This window comes from Ranitomeya imitator, chromosome 8 (genome assembly GCF_032444005.1).
Source record: "Ranitomeya imitator isolate aRanImi1 chromosome 8, aRanImi1.pri, whole genome shotgun sequence".
NCBI lineage: Eukaryota > Metazoa > Chordata > Amphibia > Anura > Dendrobatidae > Ranitomeya > Ranitomeya imitator.
The window spans coordinates 169797859-169820761 of NC_091289.1; the positions used below are offsets into that span (position 1 = coordinate 169797859).

Genomic DNA, 22903 nt, shown 5'->3' on the forward strand with positions numbered 1-22903 from the left:
ACAGCATAGAAAAATGCCATAGATAAGACAGGTGACATGAAGCAGACATTATGTGAGTGATAAACAGTTATGCCCATAAATATTGGAATAGTTAATAGAAAAGGAGTGTGAATGTTTTATTGTCCCCTGATTGGGGTCTGGTTCTATGTTATGATACCCCCACACGGTCAGAGGAGCAAATTCCTTAATTGATGTAAAATTATTTTTTCTCTTATTGTATGGCAATGAGAGTTCATTCTTGTTCTCAGTTTCTGCCATACAATAAGAGAAAAAAGAATGAATCTACCTGTGGCAATACATTTTTGTCTCCCTGATCATAGCATTATGGACATGAAATTATTTGTATTAAAAGGTAACTTCAAATCTCAGAGAGACAGAAGAGTCTGGGAATATAAGCAGATGATGACCTTTGACACACTCAGTGCAGAAATGAATGTGTCGCATGGATTTATGTCTTTTTACATCAATTAAGGAATTTGCTCCTCAGACGTTGAGGTATCATAACATAGAAACCGACCCCAATCAGAGGAGAATAAAACATTCACACTCCTTATCTATGAGCTGTTCCAATATTTATGGACATAACTGTTTATCAGTAATATAATGGTAGTTCTGCTTCCTGTCACCTGTCTTACAGTTAGGGCCAGAAATATTTGGACAGTGACACAAGTTTTGTTATTTTAGCTGTTTACAAAAACATGTTCAGAAATACAATTATATATATAATATGGGCTGAAAGTGCACACTCCCAGCTGCAATATGATAGTTTCCACATCCAAATCGGAGAAAGGGTTTAGGAATCATAGCTCTGTAATGCATAGCGTCCTCTTTTTCAAGGGACCAAAAGTAATTGGACAATGGACTCTAAGGGCTGCAATTAACTCTGAAGGCGTCTCCCTCGTTAACCTGTAATCAATGAAGTAGTTAAAAGGTCAGGGGTGGATTCCAGGTGTGTGGTTTTGCATTTGGAAGCTGTTGCTGTGAGCAGACAACATGCGGTCAAAGGAACTCTCAATTGAGGTGAAGCAGAACATCCTGAGGCTGAAAAAAAAGAAAAAATCCATCAGAGAGATAGCAGACATGCTTGGAGTAGCAAAATCAACAGTTGGGTACATTCTGAGAAAAAAGGAATTGACTGGTGAGCTTGGGAACTCAAAAAGGCCTGGGTGTCCACGGATGACAACAGTGGTGGATGATCGCCGCATACTTAATTTGGTGAAGAAGAACCCGTTCACAACATCAACTGAAGTCCAGAACACTCTCAGTGAAGTAGGTGTATCTGTCTCTAAGTCAACAGTAAAGAGAAGACTCCATGACAGTAAATACAAAGGGTTCACATCTAGATGCAAACCATTCATCAATACCAAAAATAGACAGGCCAGAGTTAAATTTGCAGAAAAACACCTCAAGAAGCCAGCTCAGTTCTGGAAAAGTATTCTATGGACAGATGAGACAAAGATCAACCTGTACCAGAATGATGGGAAGAAAAAAGTTTGGAGAAGAAAGGGAACGGCACATGATCCAAGGCATACCACATCCTCTGTAAAACATGGTGGAGGCAACGTGATGGCATGGGCATGCATGGCTTTCAATGGCACTGGGTCACTTGTGTTTATTGATGACATAAGAGCAGACAAGAGTAGCCGGATGAATTCTGAAGTGTACCGGGATATAATTTCAGCCCAGATTCAGCCAAATGCTGCAAAGTTGATTGGACGGCGCTTCATAGTACAGATGGACAATGACCCCAAGCATACAGCCAAAGCTACCCAGGAGTTCATGAGTGCCAAAAAGTGGAACATTCTGCAATGGCCAAGTCAATCTCCAGATCTAAACCCAATTGAGCAAGCATTTCACTTGCTCAAATCCAGACTTAAGACGGAAAGACCCACAAACAAGCAAGACCTGAAGGCTGCGGCTGTAAAGGCCTGGCAAAGCATTAAGAAGGAGGAAACCCAGCGTTTGGTGATGTCCATGGGTTCCAGACTTAAGGCAGTGATTGCCTCCAAAGGATTTGCAACAAAATATTGAAAATAAAAATATTTTGTTTGGGTTATGTTTATTTGTCCAATTACTTTTGACCTCCTAAAATGTGGAGTGTTTGTAAAGAAATGTGTACAATTCCTACATTTTCTATCAGATATTTTTGTTCAACCCTTCAAATTAAACGTTACAATCTGCACTTGAATTCTGTTGTAGAGGTTTCATTTCAAATCCAATGTGGTGGCATGCAGAGCCCAACTCGCGAAAATTGTGTCACTGTCCAAATATTTCTGGCCCTAACTGTATCTATGGCATTTTTCTGTGCTGTGTTGTGCATAAATATGTGATTCTTCAGAATTTCTATTAGTCTATGCCTGATGAAGGGGCTGGAGTAGTCTCGAAAGCTTGCAATTTGTTACCATCTTTTCAGTTAGCTATTAAAAGGTATCAACCACTGAGGACTCTCAATTCTAAATATTATAGTATTTATTAGAATTCATGATTTAGAGCCCAATCTTCTTGCTTAGCATCAGGACCAAATTTCCAAAAGCTTACTTAGCTGAATATACAAAAATTCCGGGAAAGCCTTCTGAGAAGATTAGAGGATGTCATAGCTACAAGAGAACAAACTCCAATAATGCCTACAATTTTGGAATGGGATGTACAACAAGTTCATATACAAGATGTCTTATTGGTAACATATCTTCTCATAGAGAGCGCAAAATCAGTATAAAGAGACATGTAGGCCATACAATGCTCCTTTGGTAAATTGAGTATGCACATTTTCTCTCCAGAAAAGAGGACTTGAAATTTAGCACCACCTGTAGAATGTTGCCATCCTCAAAGTCAATATTGCCCCTCTAACAAGCTTTGACACATGACATAGGATAAAAAGCCAAACCAGACACTCCAATTGCATATATGTGTTTCAGGGTGTTTGCCCTTTATCAGTGAAAAGCAGGATTGTTACAGCTAATAGGTGGCACTAGAGTTAAAATCCTCTTCCTCTCTGAAAAGGCCATTTGCACTTTTAAATTACCAGAGCAGTATAGCATGGCCTATAGGTCTCCTTACGCTGATTTGACACTCTACCACTAGAATTGTTACACCTTACATCTCTAATCAGAGACATCTCACCTAGCCAGATCAGACCATTTGCTTTACGCTGATGAAGGGCTAATACCTTGAAACATGTGCTTGCAAATGGAGTGTCTGTGTTGGCTTAACCCAAGTCATGTGACAAGACTCGTTAGAGGGTTGACATTGATTTTAAGGATTGCTATATCCAATAGGTGGTGCTACAATTCACGTTCTCTTTCACACTGAAGAGGAAATTGGCATATACATGAGTTGATTTCAGGAATCCACATCATTTTCACCATGTAGTCCATACTGTTTATTTTTTTCCCCAGTACAATAATATATTTTTGATTTAAGCCACCAGGCTAAGACCTGAGCCATCTGATCCTGTAATCACTGCCTTTTTTTTCTCTCTTAGCGCTAAGAGGCTGTAAGCTTATAAACTGCTATTTGCCCTCTGTAGTTTTTGGTTACCAAGTTGTGAAACAATATAAACTTTTCTATGTACTTATTTTCAGCTCATCTCCTTGACGTTTGGCAGAGGGCTTTATATCATAGCGGGGTTTTTTTTGCAACCCACTGTGCTTGAAATCGCTCATCACAGTTATCTTGTTTTTTATTTCTGTAACGAAAATCCACAAAACATATTTCAAACACAATTAATTAAATGTAGACAGGTTTTTAAAGGACGAATGTGAGGATGACTACCCTAAATTAAGGAATATTTCCGATAGAATGAAATAATACCTGGAGTCAAAATGTGTCCTTGAGATGTCCTCTTCTGTCAAGCTGATATAGGGGATGTCTCATGGAGACAACCTCAAAGAAGATCTCTTGGTATATCATTCCGAGTCCTTCCATGTATTAAACGGTTGGCAATTCAAAGACATGACGTAATAGTATATGTTCCCTGTGACCATGGTATCCATCATGCTTGGAGTTGTCGATTTGCACAGCTGGAAATCCACCAGTTGGAGACGATTGCTCTTTATGGTAACAGATGTCATTGGAGTCAATGAATCAGCCACCTTATTTAATGTTCATAGTTTCTGCCGCCTCATTTTGGGCACATTTATAAATATTTCAAGCTGAAATCTATTGCAAATGCAGATTAAGGGAGCAGACGTGCTAGACAAAGCTTAAGTAATGTTAATTACTGGTTTTACAGAGAAAACGAGGGACGAATTGTACAGTCGTTTTACATGCTGACATCTGCTTAAAGCCCCTTTACAGGAGAGCTGAGCTCGGATCATTTCCCTTGAAGTCCTGTCAATGAATGGTCTGCATTCTCCAGGCTGCACTGCCCACCATTGATCTATTCATTAGCTGTCTCAAATTTCCTCTTAAAAATTTGTGAAGCGTTAACCTCCACACAGTCACTACTACTATTATTATAATTCGCATTATCATTATCAATTTAGATGGCACCATCATGTTGTGCACATAAAGTCATTGAAGTATGCAACTAGGAGGGCTGCTAGAAGAATTCTACTAAAGATCAGATTCAGATGCAATGGGCATCCTGTAAAAACTCCGTCCAGCAGCGGTATTGCCTCGATTGCAAGTGGTGTTAGAGTGGTCCTACAAACAATACTACCATCCAAGTGTCCCAAAAAAAAGGCACTACTAGAAGAGATACTCACGCAAAAAAGTGCCTCCTTTCATACAATCATGAGCATAGTTGAGGGAGTTATTGGCACATAACGTCTCGGATGCAGAGTTGACAGGTTGCCCCCAGCAAGATATTTTTCCTTGGCCACATAATTTAGATATAGATCAGGATCTGTATTGTATTAACATATATTATACTGTATATGTCAGTACTTACACCCAAAACCTAATGGCCACATGCAATTAAACTCTTAGTTCTTAGTAAACCTTCTGCATTATTTAAAGTATACTTTTTCAGAAAACTATTTCTCATTCTATTTGAGACATTTTTGTCACTTTTAGGACTCGTTCACAAATGTTTAAATCGGATGAGTGCTATCCGTGATTTTGATGGATAGCACTCATCCCAATGTTATTCTATGAGGCTTGTGTACATGTTAAATTTTTTCCTCAGACCAAGAAAAAAAATTGCAACGTGCAACAATTTGCCTCCAAAAATCAGATGTCACTAGTCCATTCATGTCTATGGGTCCGTGAAAAAAGCGCCACCCAATTTTCACTTTTTTTTTCCTCTTTACCTCCGAGAAAATCGTCTCAAACTCGGATCAGAGTCTGAACAGCATAATCGGACTGTGTTTTTCGAATGGAGAGAAAACGGTCGTGTAACTCTAGCCTTACCACGATTTTCATAATACAAAGCTTTGACAATATGGCAAAATATACTACACAGATTCATTGACCTTGTGGGCTCCCCAATAATCTATTTACTGACCCAACTCACTGGTAGAAAGTGGTCAAAGATCGGCACCTGATGAAGTCAACCTGATGCAATATTAATGGATAAAATTCTATCTCCACTGCTGATCACAGGAAGAAATAGCGTTCACGCGCTCACCTTCCCTGCCTACCAAACCCTTATTCCGAATATTAGTCAGAGTCGTTTTCATGTCCGCTCTTATATTTAAGAATTTATAACAATAATTGTGAATAACACGTTTTTTTAATTCAATGTTGGCAAATATGTCCATATGCATTAAATTATTTCTATTATTTCTTTTCCCCGCAGAGCTTGACGCACCTAAAAATTTACGGGTTACCACTCGGGGATCATCGACTTTAGAATTAGACTGGGATAACAGTGATGCCGAGGGTGAAGGGTACCGAGTTGTATTCAGCACCTTGGCGGGAGATCAGTACCATGAACTGAAGGTACCACGAAATGGTGGCCAGACCACAAAAGCCACACTTACAGGTGAGCGTAAAGTCGCATTGTAATGTAAAGAATGGTTGGAGACACTTTCTGGATGAAACCACTAAACTGCATCATGCCCAGTTCACAACTTAAAGAGTGGTAATGCATGATATGGTTGTATCTCGTATCGCCCCCCCAGTCTCTGATATATGCATCTATGTAACTTGTCAGAATGCAACACCTATAAATACTACGGACAAACTGCAAAGCTATAAAGAGCTCTCTACTTCATTAATACTGGGCAGCCTCCAGTCCTGCTGTTCTTCTGGAAGACATCCAGTGCAAGCTTCCCAGTACAACGCTAGGTCAAAACCAGCATTAACACATTGCACGAGAAGTGCACTTTAGTACTCTTAATTCTAATAGGTTTATTGGCTGCGATAATCATTAAAATAAAATTCAGTAAAAAAAAAAAAACCCAAGCTGTGCCGAGTGCAGGTCCTAAGGGGGTGAGGCAGGATCCAGAAAATTGCTAGAGAATTGGTTTTGCACTCGCCCGAGGATAGCACACTGGTTATGGCTGTAGTGCCCTTCTGTTGCTTTGCGGCATACTAAAAGAGACAATGCAGAAGCGCACTGCTGAGGGAAGTTTTTGGAAAGTGTATGTATCAGCTTTTGTATTTGGATACACTGGTAAAAGTAGCAGGCAACAAACTAACGGCAGCAGCTCATGGGGATTGTCACTCAGCTCTTCGTTTCCTTAAAAGGAAAAAACGTATCACTGACGTGCCACCTCCATATACATTGACGGAAATGATACTCCAACATGGAACTGCAGTTACATTTCTGGCATAAGGCTCATCACAAATTTGATTCAATTTATCAGGTGGGAATTATTACACTCCTGCTTCCACCCCAGCTCTGTCCACATTGTCAGAGTTGGCTAAAATTGGAGTGAAAAACTCCAAAAGACACAAACTTTTTGTGCGTTTTACGCCACAATTCTCTCATAAACACTTTGATGAATTGGGACCTTTAAATGGTTTGCATACATTAAATTAACAGTATCCATCACCAGAGACGTAGCTAGGGTTTTGGCTCAGGGGGGGCGAAGCTTCTGAGTGGGCCCCTAACCAGGTAACCTTGATTACAACTCGGTGATGCGCCCTAATACTGGAGGAGAACCTCAGCAGATGACTGCGTTATTACTGAAGATAATCTCTATATAACGACCAACATGGATATTACCGCCATATGGTCAGTGGTAGATACCAGCCCTGCAGAGCATATAAGAGATCACAGCACAGTTACAGATAATGTCTTACCGCTCACTTTCTTTATGATGGAGTCGTCACTTTTCCTGTCTTTTCCATCTGGCCCAGACCGACATGACTTCTTCCAGCAATGACTCGGCTGCAGAGAATACAACAAAGACACATTTCACTTCTCATATTCCAGCCATCACCATCTATTCCCAACCTGCACAAACTCCTCATCCTGCTGATACCCCAATACTGAGCCGCTGCTGCCGTATGTGTCCCTATTACTGCCCCTGATACCCTAATACTGAGCTGCTGCCGTATGTGTCCCTATTACTGCACCTGATACCCCAATACTGAGCCACTGCTGCCGTATGTGTCCCTATTACTGCCCCTGATACCCCAATACTGAGCCGCTGCTGCCGTATGTGTCCTTACTACTGCACCTGATACCCCAATACTGAGCCGCTGCTGCCGTATGTATCCCTATTACTACACCTGATACCCCAGTAGTGAGCCGCTGCTGCTGCATGTGTCCCTATTACTGCCCCTGATACCCCAATACTGAGCCGCTGCTGCCGTATGTGTCCCTATTACTGCCCCTGATACCCTAATACTGAGCTGCTGCCGTATGTGTCCCTATTACTGCACCTGATACCCCAATACTGAGCCACTGCTGCCGTATGTGTCCCTATTACTGCCCCTGATACCCCAATACTGAGCCGCTGCTGCCGTATGTGTCCATATTACTGCACCTGATACCCCAATACTGAGCCGCTGCTGCCGTATGTATCCCTATTACTACACCTGATACCCCAGTAGTGAGCCGCTGCTGCTGCATGTGTCCCTATTACTGGCCCTGATACCCCAATACTGAGCCACTGCTGCCTTACGTGTCCCTATTACTGCCCCTGATACCCCAATACTGGGCCGCTGCTGCCGTATGTGACCCCATTACTGCCCCTGATACCCAATACTGAGCCACTGCTGCCGTATGTGTCCCTATTACTGCACCTGATACCCAATACTGAGCCGCTGCTGCCGTATGTGTCCCTATTACTGCCCCTGATACCCCAATACTGAGCCGCTGCTGCCGTATGTGTCCTTATTACTGCTCCTGATACCCCAATACTGAGCTACTGCTGCCGTATGTGTCCCTATTACTGCACCTGATACCCCAATACTGAGCCGCTGATGCCGTATGTGTCCCTATTACTACACCTGATACCCCAGTAGTGAGCCGCTGCTGCTGCATGTGTCCCTATTACTGCCCCTGATACCCCAATACTGAGCCACTGCTGCCTTACGTGTCCCTATTACTGCCCCTGATACCCAAATACTGAGCCACTGCTGCCGTATGTGTCCCTATTACTGCCCCTGATACCCCAATACTGAGCCACTTCTGCCTTACGTGTCCCTATTACTGCCCCTGATACCCCAATACTGAGCCACTGCTGCCGTATGTGTCCCTATCACTGCACCTGATACCCCAATACTGAGCCACTGCTGCCGTATGTGTCCCTATTACTGCCCCTGATACCCCAATACTGAGCCACTGCTGCCGTATGTGTCCCTATTACTGCCCCTGATACCCCAATACTGAGCCACTGCTGCCGTATGTGACCCCATTACTGCCCCTGATACCCAATACTGAGCCACTGCTGCCGTATGTGTCCCTATTACTGCACGTGATACCCAATACTGAGCCGCTGCTGCCGTATGTGTCCCTATTACTGCCCCTGATACCCAAATACTGAGCCGCTGCTGCCGTATGTGTCCTTATTACTGCTCCTGATACCCCAATACTGAGCCGCTGTTGCCGCATGTGTCCCTATTACTGCCCCTGATACCCTAATACTGAGCCGCTGCTGCTGTATGTGTCCCTATTACTGCCCCTGATACCCCAATACTGAGCCACGGCTGCCATGTGTCCCTATTACTGCACCTGATACCCCAATACTGAGCCGTTGCTGCTGCCGTATGTGTCCCTATTACTGCCCCTGATACCCCAGTAGTGAGCCACTGCTGCTGCATGTGTCCCTATTACTGCCCCTGATACCCTAATACTGAGCCGCTGCTGCCATATGTGTCCCTATTACTGCCCCTGATACCCCAATACTGAGCCACTGCCGCCGTATGTGTCCCTATTACTGCCCCTGATACCCCAATTCTGAGCCGCTGCTGCCGTATGTGTCCCTATTACTACACCTGATACCCCAGTAGTGAGCCACTGCTGCTGCATGTGTCCCTATTACTGCCCCTGATACCCTAATACTGAGCCGCTGCTGCCATATGTGTCCCTATTACTGCCCCTGATACCCCAATACTGAGCCACTGCTGCCGTATGTGTCCCTATTACTGCACCTGATACCCCAGTAGTGAGCCGCTGCTGCCCCATGTGTCCCTATTACTGCCCCTGATACCCCAATACTGAGCCGCTGCTACCCTATGTGTCTCTATTACTGCACCTGATACCCCAATACTAATCGCCACACTGTATGATGCCCCTCTAGATAGCCTCCATATAGTATAATGCACCAGATCGTCATCAATATAGTATAATGCACCAGATAGTCCTCAATATAGTATAATGTACCAGATACTCCTCAATATAGTATAATGCACCAGATAGTCCTCAATATAGTATAATGCACTCCCCATAGGCCTACTCTATATTATATAATGCACCCCCCATAGGCAGACTCTATAGCACAAGGCAGCACCCATAGGCAGACTCTAGTATAAGGCAGCACCACATAGGCAGACCCTGTAGTATAAGGTAGCACCCGCAGGCAGACCCTGTAGTATAAAGCAGCACCCCTATAGGCAGACCCTGTACTATAAGGCAGCACCCCTATAGGCAGACCCTGTAGTGCAGAACAGCACCACATAGGCAGACCCTGTACTATAAGGCAGGCCCCCCATAGGCAGACTCTGTAGTATAATGCAGACCCCCCAAAGGCAGTCCCTGTAGTATAAGGCAGACCCCCATAGGCAGTCCCTGTAGTATTAGGCAGACCCCCCATAGGCAGACCCTGTAGTATTAGGCAGACCCTGTAGCATTAGGCAGACCCCCCGTAGGCAGACCCTGTAGTATTAAGCAGACCCCCATAGGCAGACTCTGTAGTATTAGGCAGACCCTCATAGGCAGACTCTGTAGTATTAGGCAGACCCCCCACAGGCAGACCCTGTAGTATTAGGCAGACCCCCATAGGCTGTAGTATTAGGCAGACCCCCCACAAGCAGACCATGTAGTATTTGGCAGACCCTGTAGTATTAGGCAGACCCCTCACAGGCAGACCCTGTAGTATTAGGCAGACCCCCCATAGGCAGACCCTGTAGTATTAGGCAGACCCCTCACAGGCAGACCCTGTTATATTAGGCAGACCCCCCATAGGCAGACCCTGTAGTATTAGGCAGACCCTGTAGTATTAGGCAGACCCTGTAGTATTAGGCAGACCCCCTCCCATAGGCACACCCTGTAGTATTAGGCAGACTTCCCTCCCATAGGCAGACCCTGTAGTATTAGGCAGACTCCCCCCCATAGGCAGACCCTGTAGTATTAGGCAGACCCCCCATAGGCAGACCATGTAGTATTAGGCAGACCCCCCTAGAGGCAGACCCTGTAGTATTAGGCAGACCCCTCCCATAGGCAGATTCTGTACTATAAGGCGGCACCCCTTAAAAAAATAAATACTTACCTCTCTTCCTGGTTCCTGCACTGCTTTGAGCTCCCGCTCGTCTCGGCATCGGGCAGTGACTCATCGCGCCCTCTGTCAGTGTCGCTGATGTCAGACGCTGACAGCGGGATGATCTGGAGAAGGAGCACAGCGCTCCTTCCCTCATCATTGCGGTCAGCTGTATCGGCTAAATGCTGGTACAGCGGACCCTGCAATGACAGGCAGTGGGCTCAATGTTGGCAACGGGCCCCCCGCCTGCTCAGGGGCCCCATAGCGGCCGGCGGCAGAGCAGGGAGATCGATTCTCCCTGCTCTGCCACAGAAGGTAACTGTGCGCGCCGATACAGTTACAGTAGCGTAGCTCCGGGTGGGCCCCCTTTGAGCATCGGGCCTGGGGCCACCGCATCCTCTGCCCCCCCGGTAGCTATGCTACTGTGCCATGACTAATCCTCCGTGGTGCCTGGTCTTTACATCCTTCTGTAATGATTACCTCCCGACTCATGGACATGTGACTGCTGCAGCCAACCAAAGCCTGTAGTATTTACATCCCCCTGAGTTGACAACATTGTTTGAGCTAGAAGTACAGTTCGGCGGTGGACCAGACTCTGATAGAACAGGATCGATTGAGAGATCAGATGATTTTATATTTTCTTTTCTAGCCAATTCTGAACCTTTGGTCATTTTTGTCCCCCACTCCCATGAGTGCCCACTTAAAGCAAATAATGTCCCCTGAATGCCTCCTTTAGAAAATATTAATGCCTCCTTACTGACCTCCTTAAACAGTCATAATGGCCGTTGAGTGTCCCCTACAAAACTAATAATACTACCACTGTCACTCCATACAAAAAAATAAGTTTGCACTCTCCTAGTTTGTGTAACTTAGTCCTGTTTTCTCCATCGCGCAGAGTTGCCGGCATAGACGGCACAATGCGGTTTCATCATTGCTTCGCATGCACTGTCATAGGCATACAGTATCATGTAGATTGGAGGGTGGAGGGGAAACCTATGACTCCCTGATCTGTCACATGATCCAATTGTATAGGTGTCATGAAGATGACAGTACAGTTCAAAGTGAAGCTCGTCTACAGATCTGTAGCACCCAACCAGAAATCTGGGGTTCATGCACTGCACTGCCTCATCAGAGCTAGTGATGCAACTTCTTAGGGGTGCAAATTTAAAAAAGGAAAAAAATAAGTAACAACCCCTGTGCCCATCCCTCAGTATTTTGTGCCATCCAACATGCCGCACATATAGCTAGTACATTTTCCTTAAAATCTTAGCGATGATTGTGCAATATAATACAGGTGCTATAGTGCCCTGACGCCCTGGTAATCACAGATTATTGCTGTTTGTTACCATAGTGCAGATTCAATGTCTCTGTGGCTTCACAGATGCTTAGAAATTATTTTCTCTTCATATTATTATTATTATTACGGTACTTTTACTTTTCAGAATGAAAATCAGACCACAGACCTCCAAGCATCACACATAAGTATCCCCTGCCACACATACCCTTGAAATCTCTGGAGCAATCATACACAGGGCATTGCTCACTCACAGCTTGAGTCTGGGCTTATATTCTGTTAAGGGTCGGAATTCTGAGTACCAGACTTTTGGGTCAGCAGGTATAATTATGGATCGGCTATGTCCAGCTGTGTGGTTACTTTTTTTTAGTGTTCTTACACCAATCGTGCTTTCAGCTGATTACACCTCTGATTTTTGTAATGTGAAGTTATAGCCAAGGACTCTTTATCTTGATACTTGGACTGGGGAGTGGGCATGAGTGACCTCAAGTAATAATTCCAAAATATGGCAATACAAAGTTATATAGAAGCTTGTACTCTGTGGCATCAAAATATTTAATTCACTCTACAGTAAAGTGGTCCAATCCAAATTCCTGGTCTCGTGAGAAATAACATTGGAAATCACAAAATATGCCACCATACTTTTAGGGTTTGTCTTATTAAATAAACAGAATTGCAAAGTACTGGTTAAAATAAGCAACTTTGCAATTTTCCACTTCTTAAATCCTTTCCGTTCTCAATCGACCACCTATCAGAAGTGTAAGTTTTCAAAACCAGGAGATCGTGCTTGCTCCATGCTTTAAAATCTGCAATTTGGCCATCTTGGGTACCCCAAAAGTTCACCCATGTTGCACCGCCTCTGTTAACAGCATGAGAGAAAGCACAGTTAAGACCATGCCGCTGGCTGTAAATATTCCAGAGCGCATCCCTTACCGGCAAGCAGGATGCCAGAAGGCAAAGGACCATAAAGCAGGAGTCTACTATAGAGGGCAGGCCTACATCAATTCTCCAATTATAATTAATTTACCCAACAGGGAGAAACATATATATAAAACTAAAATTTTAATGCTAGGTATAAAATATCAAGATAAATTTGTATACATATGGACCACCAAAACAAACAAGTAAAGTGCAAGTGCTTACTATAACCAATGCTCATAAATAAAAAAGGTTTGGTCTCACCAGAGTTATATGAGGAACCAGATTCAGTTAAGCGCAGAAGGGATCGGAGCAACTCCTTTTAGGGATTTAAACTGTTAAACCCGGTTGTGCCCCATGTGTTGCTCCTGCTCTGACAAGAGCAATACCCAAGTATGGTACTGTCTACATGAACATTAAAACCAGCAGTGTCCTTCCCTGGGATCTTGGAGAAATGGAACAGGGTGGCCGGGTCAATTTTTCAAACACCATGTAGATGGATGGGTGCATATGGGTCACTTACCTGAAATGACACAATGGGTCCAAATTCCCCAGATCTCAAAACAATCAAACATTTATGGGACCTGAAAAAACAAGTGAGATTGATAGAGGCCGCACCTCACAGAAGGGTTGTCCACCTTTACAGTAGTGTCAATTTTATTCTTCTTACTTAAATGCATGTGTTTAAGACTAAAAATCATTTGGGCCCAATAAGGTTCCACTAAAAATTCGGCACCGTTTGGTTTTTACAGTCTGTTTGTTTTCTTGCACGTTCAACTTTGATGTGGTCTGTGGTCATTAATCAGCTGAGAAGAGCTCAGAAAACAAAAGACAGAAAAAGTGTCAAAAATGAGATCACCAATGGATTCTCAGCAAACTCATTCATAAACCAGCAACAGAAGGTGCAAAACTTAAACCATACAAAACAGATGGTGCAAAATTTATAATGAAACACGGTTGCAAAAAAATACTTTTAAACCCAAATTCATCTATTTAAGTTAAAAAATAATTGTCTCCAAAGATGGAAAAAAACCTCTGTTGTTAACGTGTCGGTGCCAGATATCAGATAAGTTTTCTAGACATAGAATGAAGAAGTTGGCGACAAATTGAAACATCTATCTTTTTCCATTTCTCAACAACGAACTCTTTTTTTAGAGCTTGGATGCTGGATGGAGAGTGATGCTCAATTTATCTGTCTCTCTATCTCATATATATATCACTTTTTATAGATGGATTTCTTGGAGGTAAAGTCTATGGCTAAAGGAAAGTGAGAGATCAGATGCTCAAAGTGGCAAGACAAGAGTAGTAAAAAAAAAACCAGAATGAGTGAAATGCCGCCAGCACTACAACCTATAGCTTTGTCAATGCCTAAATTATAGCACCCGTCAGAGCATATCTATCAGGGATATAATCTCTAATTTCAGGTTTTAATTTTGACTTTTTTAGGTACCCAGAGGTACGGTATGTTTAATACTCTATATAGAAGGCACAAGAAATAAAATTAAAAATCCAAAAACATATGAGTTAAAGAGCAACAGGTCAATATGAGGCTGACAAAAGCTTCAAGGAGGGTTTAAAGTGCTATTTCTTTCAGTGATTTCAGCTAGACAGCCTTTACCAAGACATTGCTTATGGGAATCTCATATATGTGTCTGTACGCCTCGGTGACCAGGAGAATGTGTCTCCAGCAGCAAGAATGAAAAAGACACACATAAGTGAGGAGATAAGAAACTCTATTATATCCGCTATACATCCAAGTGGATAGCATCACCGGGTAGATGAACACAGCTGAAGACAGGTCAGGAGAGGAGTAATTTGGGATATTGCCTGTCTTTATGTGATCGTATAAGATAGAGGAGTCTTATGCCTGACTATTTTGTCTTATAAAGATTAATGGGGCTGTCACTTTCCTCATTGAGACTGAGCGATGGTGTCAGATAATCTGCTTCAATGAACACATCTACACCTACAAGTGAATAGGGCTCAGTTGCCATACCTGGCATCAACAATGGACAAGAGTGGCGCTGTTTCTTAAAAAGAATGAATGCGAATGACCTACAATATCAGGCACAATGCATCATCAAGAAAAACTAATTTTCTAGAAAATGACCTGTTTTAAAAACTCAACAGGACCCATTCTTCTTTTCCTTTTTACTTCTTCCAGTTTTGATATTTCTTCCATATTTACCTTAAAAAGAAATAAGGATTGTGGCTAAATTCAGTTGAGTAAACTTGGCCTATATACAGTATATTGCTTGTAGTTGTATAATTATCGTTTTTCAGCAGGCAGGCAACGCTAATCAAATTTCCCAATTACCATCTAGACACTTCACGCATCAAATTATTCTCTAAGCAACCTCTGAAGAATATCTTATATCTTTCAAAAGGTTGCTTAACGATACTAATCTTAATCTAGCCTTCGAGATGTGACAGTTCTACTAAATAAGATTATCAAAATTTGTAATACTGTACACGGCACTCTGCAGACGTCAGAGACCGAGATTTCATTAATTTCCAGTCAAAACAACCCAAAACAGTCATTAATCCTATAGCTTCGGGGAAAAAGACTGAAAACAAATATTTAGCAGAATAGTAAAAAGAAACCTCAACAACTAACTGTACAGTTTCTGCTTTTTGGCTTTAATTCTTTTTTGGCCACTTTTTGTCTTGCAAGGAAAGTTTCAAGGAGATTTTTCAAGCTTTTTGTACACTCTTTAACAAGTAAACCCCTTAAATCCCAAGGGTGGTTTGCACGTTAATGATCGGGCCAATTTTTACAATTCTGACCACTGTCCCTTTATGAGGTTATAACTCTAAAAAACTTGCATGGATCCCGGTGATTCTGACACTGTTTTCTTGTGACATATTGAACTTCATGTTAGTGGTAAAATTTCCTCGACATTACTTGCGTTTATTTGTGGAAAAAAAACCTGAAATTTGGTGAAAATGTTGAAAATTTCGCAAATTTCACAATTTTCCAACTTTGAATTTTCATGCCCTTAAATCACAGAGATATGTTACACAAAATACTTAAGTAACATTTCCCACATGTCTACTTTACATCAGCACAATTTTGGAACCAAAATTTTTTTCTGTTAGGGAGCTATAAGGGTTAAAAGTTGACCAGCAATTTCTCATTTTGACAACACCATTTTTTTAGGGACCACATCACATTTTAAGTCACTTTGAGAGATCTGTATGATAGAAAACACCCAAGTGTGACACCATTCTAAAAACTGCACCCCTCAAGATGCTCAAAACCACATTCAAGAAGTTTATTAGCCCTTCAGGTGTTTCACAGGAATTTTTGGAATGTTTAAAAAAAAAATTACATTTAACTTTTTTTCACAAAAAATTTACTTCAGATCCAATTTGTTTTATTTTCCCAAGGGTAACAAAAGAAATTGGACCCCAAAAGTTGTGCAATTTGCCCTGAGTACGCTGATACCCCATATGTGGGGGTAAACCACTGTTTGGGCGCATGGCAGAGCTCGAAAGGGAAGGAGCGCCGTTTGACTTTTCAATGCAAAATTGACTGGAATTGAGATAGGACGCCATGTCGCATTTGGAGAGGCCCTGATGTGCCTAAACAGTGAAGCCACCCACAAGTGACACCATTTTGGAAAGTAGACTCCCTAAGGAACTTATCTAGATGTGTTGTGAGAACTTTGAACCCCCAAGTGTTTAACTGGAAACCCCCCAATTCTAACTCCAACCCTAACCTGAACACACCCCTGACCCTAATCCCAACCCCAACCATAACCCTAACCAAACCCTTAACCCGAACTTGCCCCTAACCCTAATCCCAACCCTAACCACACCCCTAACCCCAACACACCCTTAACCCCAGCATACCCCTAACTCTAATCCCAACCCTAACCACACCCCTAACTCCAACATACCCCTAACCCTTTTCCCAACCATAACCCTAACCACACCCCTAACCCTGACACACCCCTAATCCTAATCCCAACAGTAAATGTAATCCAAACCCTAACCCTAACTGTAGCCCCAACCCTAACTTTAGCCCTAATCCTAACCCTAACGGGAAAATCAAAATAAATACATTTTTTTGCATTTTATTATTTTTCCTTAACAAAGGTGGTGATAAAGGGGGGTTTGATTTATTATTTATAGAGGGTTTTTATAGTGGGTTTTTATGTTTGGCAGCTGTCAGCTTATTGTAAGAAATAGTTTTTTTGCATTTTGAGAGCTATAATTTTTCCATATTTTGGTCCACAGAGTTATATGTGGTCTTGTCTTTTGCGAGACGAGTTGACGTTTTTATTGGTGACATTTTTTGATCGCTCTTTATTCCAGTTTTTGTGAGGCAGAATGAACAAAAAACAATAATTCATGAATTTCTTTTGGGGTGGCGTTTATACCATTCTGCATTTGGTAAAATTAATAAGGCAGTTTTATTCTTTGGGTCAGTACGATTACAGCGATACCTCATTTATATCTTTTTTTATGTTTTGGCACTTTTATACAATAAAAACTCCTTTTATATAAAAAACTAGCTGAAGAGCCCGGCGTTGCCTGGGCATAGTAAATATCTGTGGTTAGTTATAGCACGTCACTTCTCTTATTTTCCCATCACGCCTCTCATTTTCCCAATCACATCTTTAAAGGGAACCTGTCACCTGAATTTGGCGGGACTGGTTTTGGGTCATATGGGCGGAGTTTTCGGGTGTTTGATTCACCCTTTCCTTACCCGCTGGCTGCATGCTGGCTGCAATATTGGATTGAAGTTCATTCTCTGTCCTCCATAGTACACGCCTGCGCTGTGCAAGATTGCCTTGTGCAGGCGTGTACTATGGAGGAAAGAGAGTGAACTTTAATCCCATATTGCAGCCAGCATGCAGCCAGCGGGTAAGGAAAGGGTGAATCAAACGCCCGAAAACTCCGCCCATATGACCCAAAACCAGTCCCGCCAAATTCAGGTGACAGAGTCCCTTTAATTTTCCCCCTCACACCTCTCATTTTCTCCCTCACTCCTCTCATTCCCCCCTAACACGTCATTTCGACCTCACATCTGTCATTTTCCGATCACTACACTATTTTCCCTCACTCCTCTCATTTTGCACTCACACCTTTTCATTTTCACCTCACACCCATCATTTTCACCTCAGTATATACATGTTTGTCATCTCCCTTATATATAGTATACACCTGTATGTCATCTCCTGTATATAGTATATACCTGTATGTCATCTCCCCTGTATATAGTATATACCTGCTGTGTGTCCTCTCCCCTGTATATAGTATATACCTGTATGTCATCTCCTCCTATATATAGTATATACCTGTATGTCATCTCCTCCTATATATAGTATATACCTGTATGTCATCTCCTTCTATATATAGTATATACCTGTATGTCATCTCCTCCTGTATATAGTATATACCTGTATGTCATCTTCTATATATAGCATATACCTGTATGTCATCTCCTCCTGTATATAGTATATACCTGTAGGTAATCTGCTCCTGTATATAGTATATACCTGTGTGTCATCTCCTACTGTATATAGTATGTACCTGTATGTCATCTCCTCCTCTATATAGTATATACCTGTGTGTCATCTCTCCTGTATATAGTATATATCTGTGTGTGATCTCCCCTGTATATAGTATATACCTGTGTGATCTCCTGTATTAGACCTCGTTAACACGTTATTTGCTCAGTATTTTTACCTCAGTATTTGTAAGATAAATTGGCAGCCTGATAAATCCCCAGCCAACAGGAAGCCCTCCCCCTGGCAGTATATATTAGCTCACACATACACATAATAGACAGGTCATGTGACTGACAGCTGCCGTATTTCCTATATGGTACATTTGTTGCTCTTGTAGTTTGTCTGCTTATTAATCAGATTTTTATTTTTGAAGGCTAATACCTGACTTGTGTGTGTTTTTGGCGAGTTTTGTTGGCAAGTTGTGTGTGTTGAGTTGTGTGTGGCGACATGCATGTAGCGACTTTTGTGAGCTGAGTTTTGTGTGGCAACATGCGTGTAGCAACTTTTTGTGTGTCGAGTTGCATGTGACAGGTTAGTGTAGCAAGTTGTGTGCAGCAAGTTTTGCGCATGGCGAGTTCTGCGCGTGGTGAGTTTTATATCTGGTGCCTTTTGAGTATGTGCAAGTTTTGTGTGAGGCAACTTTTGCATGTGTTGCAAATTTTGTGCATGTGGCAATTTTTCCGCGTGTGCAAGTTTTGCGTGTGGTGAGTTTTCCATGAGGTGAGTTTTGCACTTGTGGCGAGTTTTGCGTGAGCCTAGTTTTTGCATGTGGCGAGTTTTGCGCGTGGCGAGTTTTGAGCGGCGACTTTTGTGTTTCGACTTTTATGTGGCGAGGTTGGTGTATGTGTGGTGAAATGTGTGCTCAGGGTGGTCTATGTGTTCAAGCACGTGGTAGTGTGTGGCGCATTTTGTGTGTGTGTTCATATCCCCGTGTGTGGTGAGTATCCCATGTCGGGGCCCCACCTTAGCAACTGATCGGTATATACTCTTTGGTGCCATGGCTGTCATTCTTTAAGTCCCCCTTGTTCACATCTGGCAGCTGTCAATTTGCCTCCAACACTTTTCCTTTCACTTTTCCCCATTATGTAGATAGGGGAAAAATAGTTTGGTGAATTGGAAAGCGCGGGGTTAAAATTTCACCTCACAACATAGCCTATGACGCTCTCAGGGTCCAGACGTGTGACTGTGCAAAATTTTGTTTCTGTAGCTACGACGCCTCAAACACTTTTTCTTTCACTTTTTTCCCCATTATGTAGATAGGGGCAAAATTGTTTGGTGAATTGGAAAGCGCGGGGTTAAAATTTCACCTCACAACGTAGCCTATGACGCTCTCAGGGTCCAGACGTGTGACTGTGCAAAATTTAGTTTCTGTAGCTGCGACGCCTCCAACACTTTTCCTTTCACTTTTTTCCCCATTATGTAGATAGGGGCAAAATTGTTTGGTGAATTGGAACGCGCGAGGTTAAAATTTCGCATCACAACATAGCCTATGACGCTCTCGGGGTCCAGACGTGTGACTGTGCAAAATTTTGTGACTGTAGCTGCGACGGTGCAGATGCCAATCCCGGACATACACACATACACACACACACACACACACATTCAGCTTTATATAGTAGATAATTATTTTTGCATCGCTTTATTCTGAGGGCTATAACTTATTTATTTTTTCCGCTGATGACGCTGTGTGGTTCTTCATTCTTTGCGGGACAAGATGATGTTTTCAGAGGTACCATGTTTATTTATATCCGTCTTTTTGATTGTGTGTTATTCCACTTTTTGTTTGGCGGTATGATGATAAAGCATTGTTTTTTGCCTCAGTTTTTTTTTTACGGTGTTCACTGAAGGGGTTAACTAGTGGGACAGTTTTATAGGTTGGGTCGTTACGGATATATGTACTTTTATTGTTTTTTTTATTTACATAAAGAAATGTATTTATTGGAGCAATATTTTTTTTTATGATTATTTTTGAATTTTTTTATATATATTTTAACACAGTGTAATTTTTTTAAAACTTTTTTACTTTGTCCCAGGGTGGGACATCACTGTATAGTGTCAGATCGCTGATCTGACACTTTGCATAGCAATGTGTCATATCAGGGATCTGACATGCAGTGCTGGAGGCTTGCCGGCGCCTATTCTCAGCAGGCGCTCCCAAGCCACCTCCCTGCAGGACCCGGAAGGACCCCCCGCGGCAATTTTGGATCTGGGGCCTGCAGGGAGAAGACCCACGGAACAACGCGATCACATCGCATTGTTCTGAGGGTCTCAGGGAAGCGCGCAGGGAGGCCCCTCCCTGCACGATGCTTCCCTATGCCACCGGAAATCTGTGATCATGTTTGATTGCAGTGTTTCGGGGGGGGGGGTTAATGTGCCAGGAGCGGTCCGTGACTGCTCCTGGCACAGTGCCGGATGTCAGCTGTGATAATCGGCTGACACCCGTCCGCGCTCCCCACATGAGCGCGGCTGATCGCCTATGACGTACTATCCCGTCCATGGGAATTAAGTCCCAGGTCACATGGACGGGATAGTACGTCCAATGGCAGAAAGAGGTTAAAGAGTAACTAAACTTTTTACAAAAATGTAAATATTGATCAGTCTGTAATTTTATAAATCTTTGAAATGTTCTCCATTACTTTATCTTGCTTCCCTTTCTCTCAATCTCCGTGCTGAAAGTGCTGTTTTAACTGCTTTGTTCATGCACTTAAAGTAGCTGTTTTAAACTGCAGGTCCAGCAAATGTCCATACCCCAGTGTGCGCTTCTCTGCTCCCCTATCCCATGCTTAAAAACTATTTACAAAACTCTCTCACTTTTTGAACATGGAGGAGGGGATAACAGAAGCTCATTATGGGGTATTGATATTTGCTTGACCTGCAGTTCAAAACATCTACTCTAAAGGCATGAACAAGGCAGGTAAAACAGTCCTTTCAGCAAGACGTTTGAGAGAGCAAGATAATATAATGAAGTATATTACAAAGGTTCATAACTCTGAAAAGACTGATAAATAATTAAAAACTCCCATCAAAATGTTATCCTCTTAATATATTACAATCATCATATTATACAGCACTGTGTACTTACTATTGCTCATTTTGTCCTTTTACCCAGTTAATTCTTCTGTTTTCCATTAGGTCTATGACATAGCCTGATTAAAAACAGACTAGGTGAATCCTTCTAAGTGCTATGTAGAAACAGGAAGCCTCTTTTCCATTCATGACTCATGAGTCACTGCAAAAATCCCTGGCGGGGGGGGGAAGGTGAGAGCTGCTGGGTCAGGAGATGGAAAGGGGGATGACTAATGCGGGGAAAAGAGAATTCCTTATTCTACATAGAGCATAACAAAAGAGAAGAATGAACTGGGTAGAAAGGCAAAATGAGCAATTGCAAGTACACAGTGCTATATGATATGATGATTGCAATATATCGAGAGGATAAAAACTTTGATAGGAGGATTGCTTCTTTAAATAAAAAATAAAGTAACCTGTTAAAGCCCTATTACCAATTCATATACATAGAGGAGTTGAGAATAGTAGCTGTCAGCTAAACTAGTTTTTTGACTATCTCCAATATAGGTAATTCCAAACTAATTACTGGTTGAGATCTACTTTCTGCAGTTGGCCAGTCTTCAAGACCCTGTTCTTAAAACAGCTGAGATTCTTAAGATCTTCTGTCATTTTTGACTGATAGTTGTAGATATGGCTTAAAGGATCTTTTTGTTTTGGTGATTTTCATAATGTCTTCTTGTCATTCTAAATATCTCAAATTTAGACTATCCAGCCCATAAATCCTCCCCCTATATCTCAGATTTCCAGTTTTTGGTTCTTTAGTACAAGCTATCTATTTTTGCATTTATTTCTTTCACCACAAAATTTTTGGACAAATCTTATTTGCTGACAGACCCAAGTATTCTTGGTCTTCTCGCAATGGAAAGATGAAAGAGAGTCTAGTTTTATGTTGATTATCATCTACCTCACCAAGCTTTCATAAATGATAATGGAAGTTTTAATGTCCACCTCGTCTTGAAGAGATCACAGTCCAATTTAAGGTGCCCACACACACATTAAGGAACAGTTGGCAAAGCATAATATTTTACATAGGATTAGCCAAATCACTTATGAATTGGGGCCCTCTGACTCTACCCAACAGATAATGGCAGGAAAAGATGGATCATAAATGTATGGTGGATGGCTTCAAAGGATTTGACTTATTTAACCACACTACTATTTTGAAGGCTACATTTAAAAAGTGTTCTGAATTCTTTGGGAACGATACCTAATAGAAATAAAGTTGAATAACAAATGATCTGCTCAGGGTCAGATGGATTTTCCAGCTACAGGAATTTATTGACCATGCTGTG

General features: G+C 42.2%; 1 protein-coding gene across 1 annotated transcript in view; it reads left to right on the forward strand.

Moving 5' to 3' along the window:
* Nucleotides 1-22903, forward strand: part of LOC138648241 (tenascin-R-like) — a 467927-nt gene that overhangs the window by 347321 nt on the left and 97703 nt on the right. The window contains exon 8 of the mRNA XM_069737805.1: nucleotides 5741-5926. Coding sequence (XP_069593906.1) covers nucleotides 5741-5926 — 186 coding nt within the window. The remainder of the gene's footprint in view (nucleotides 1-5740; nucleotides 5927-22903) is intronic.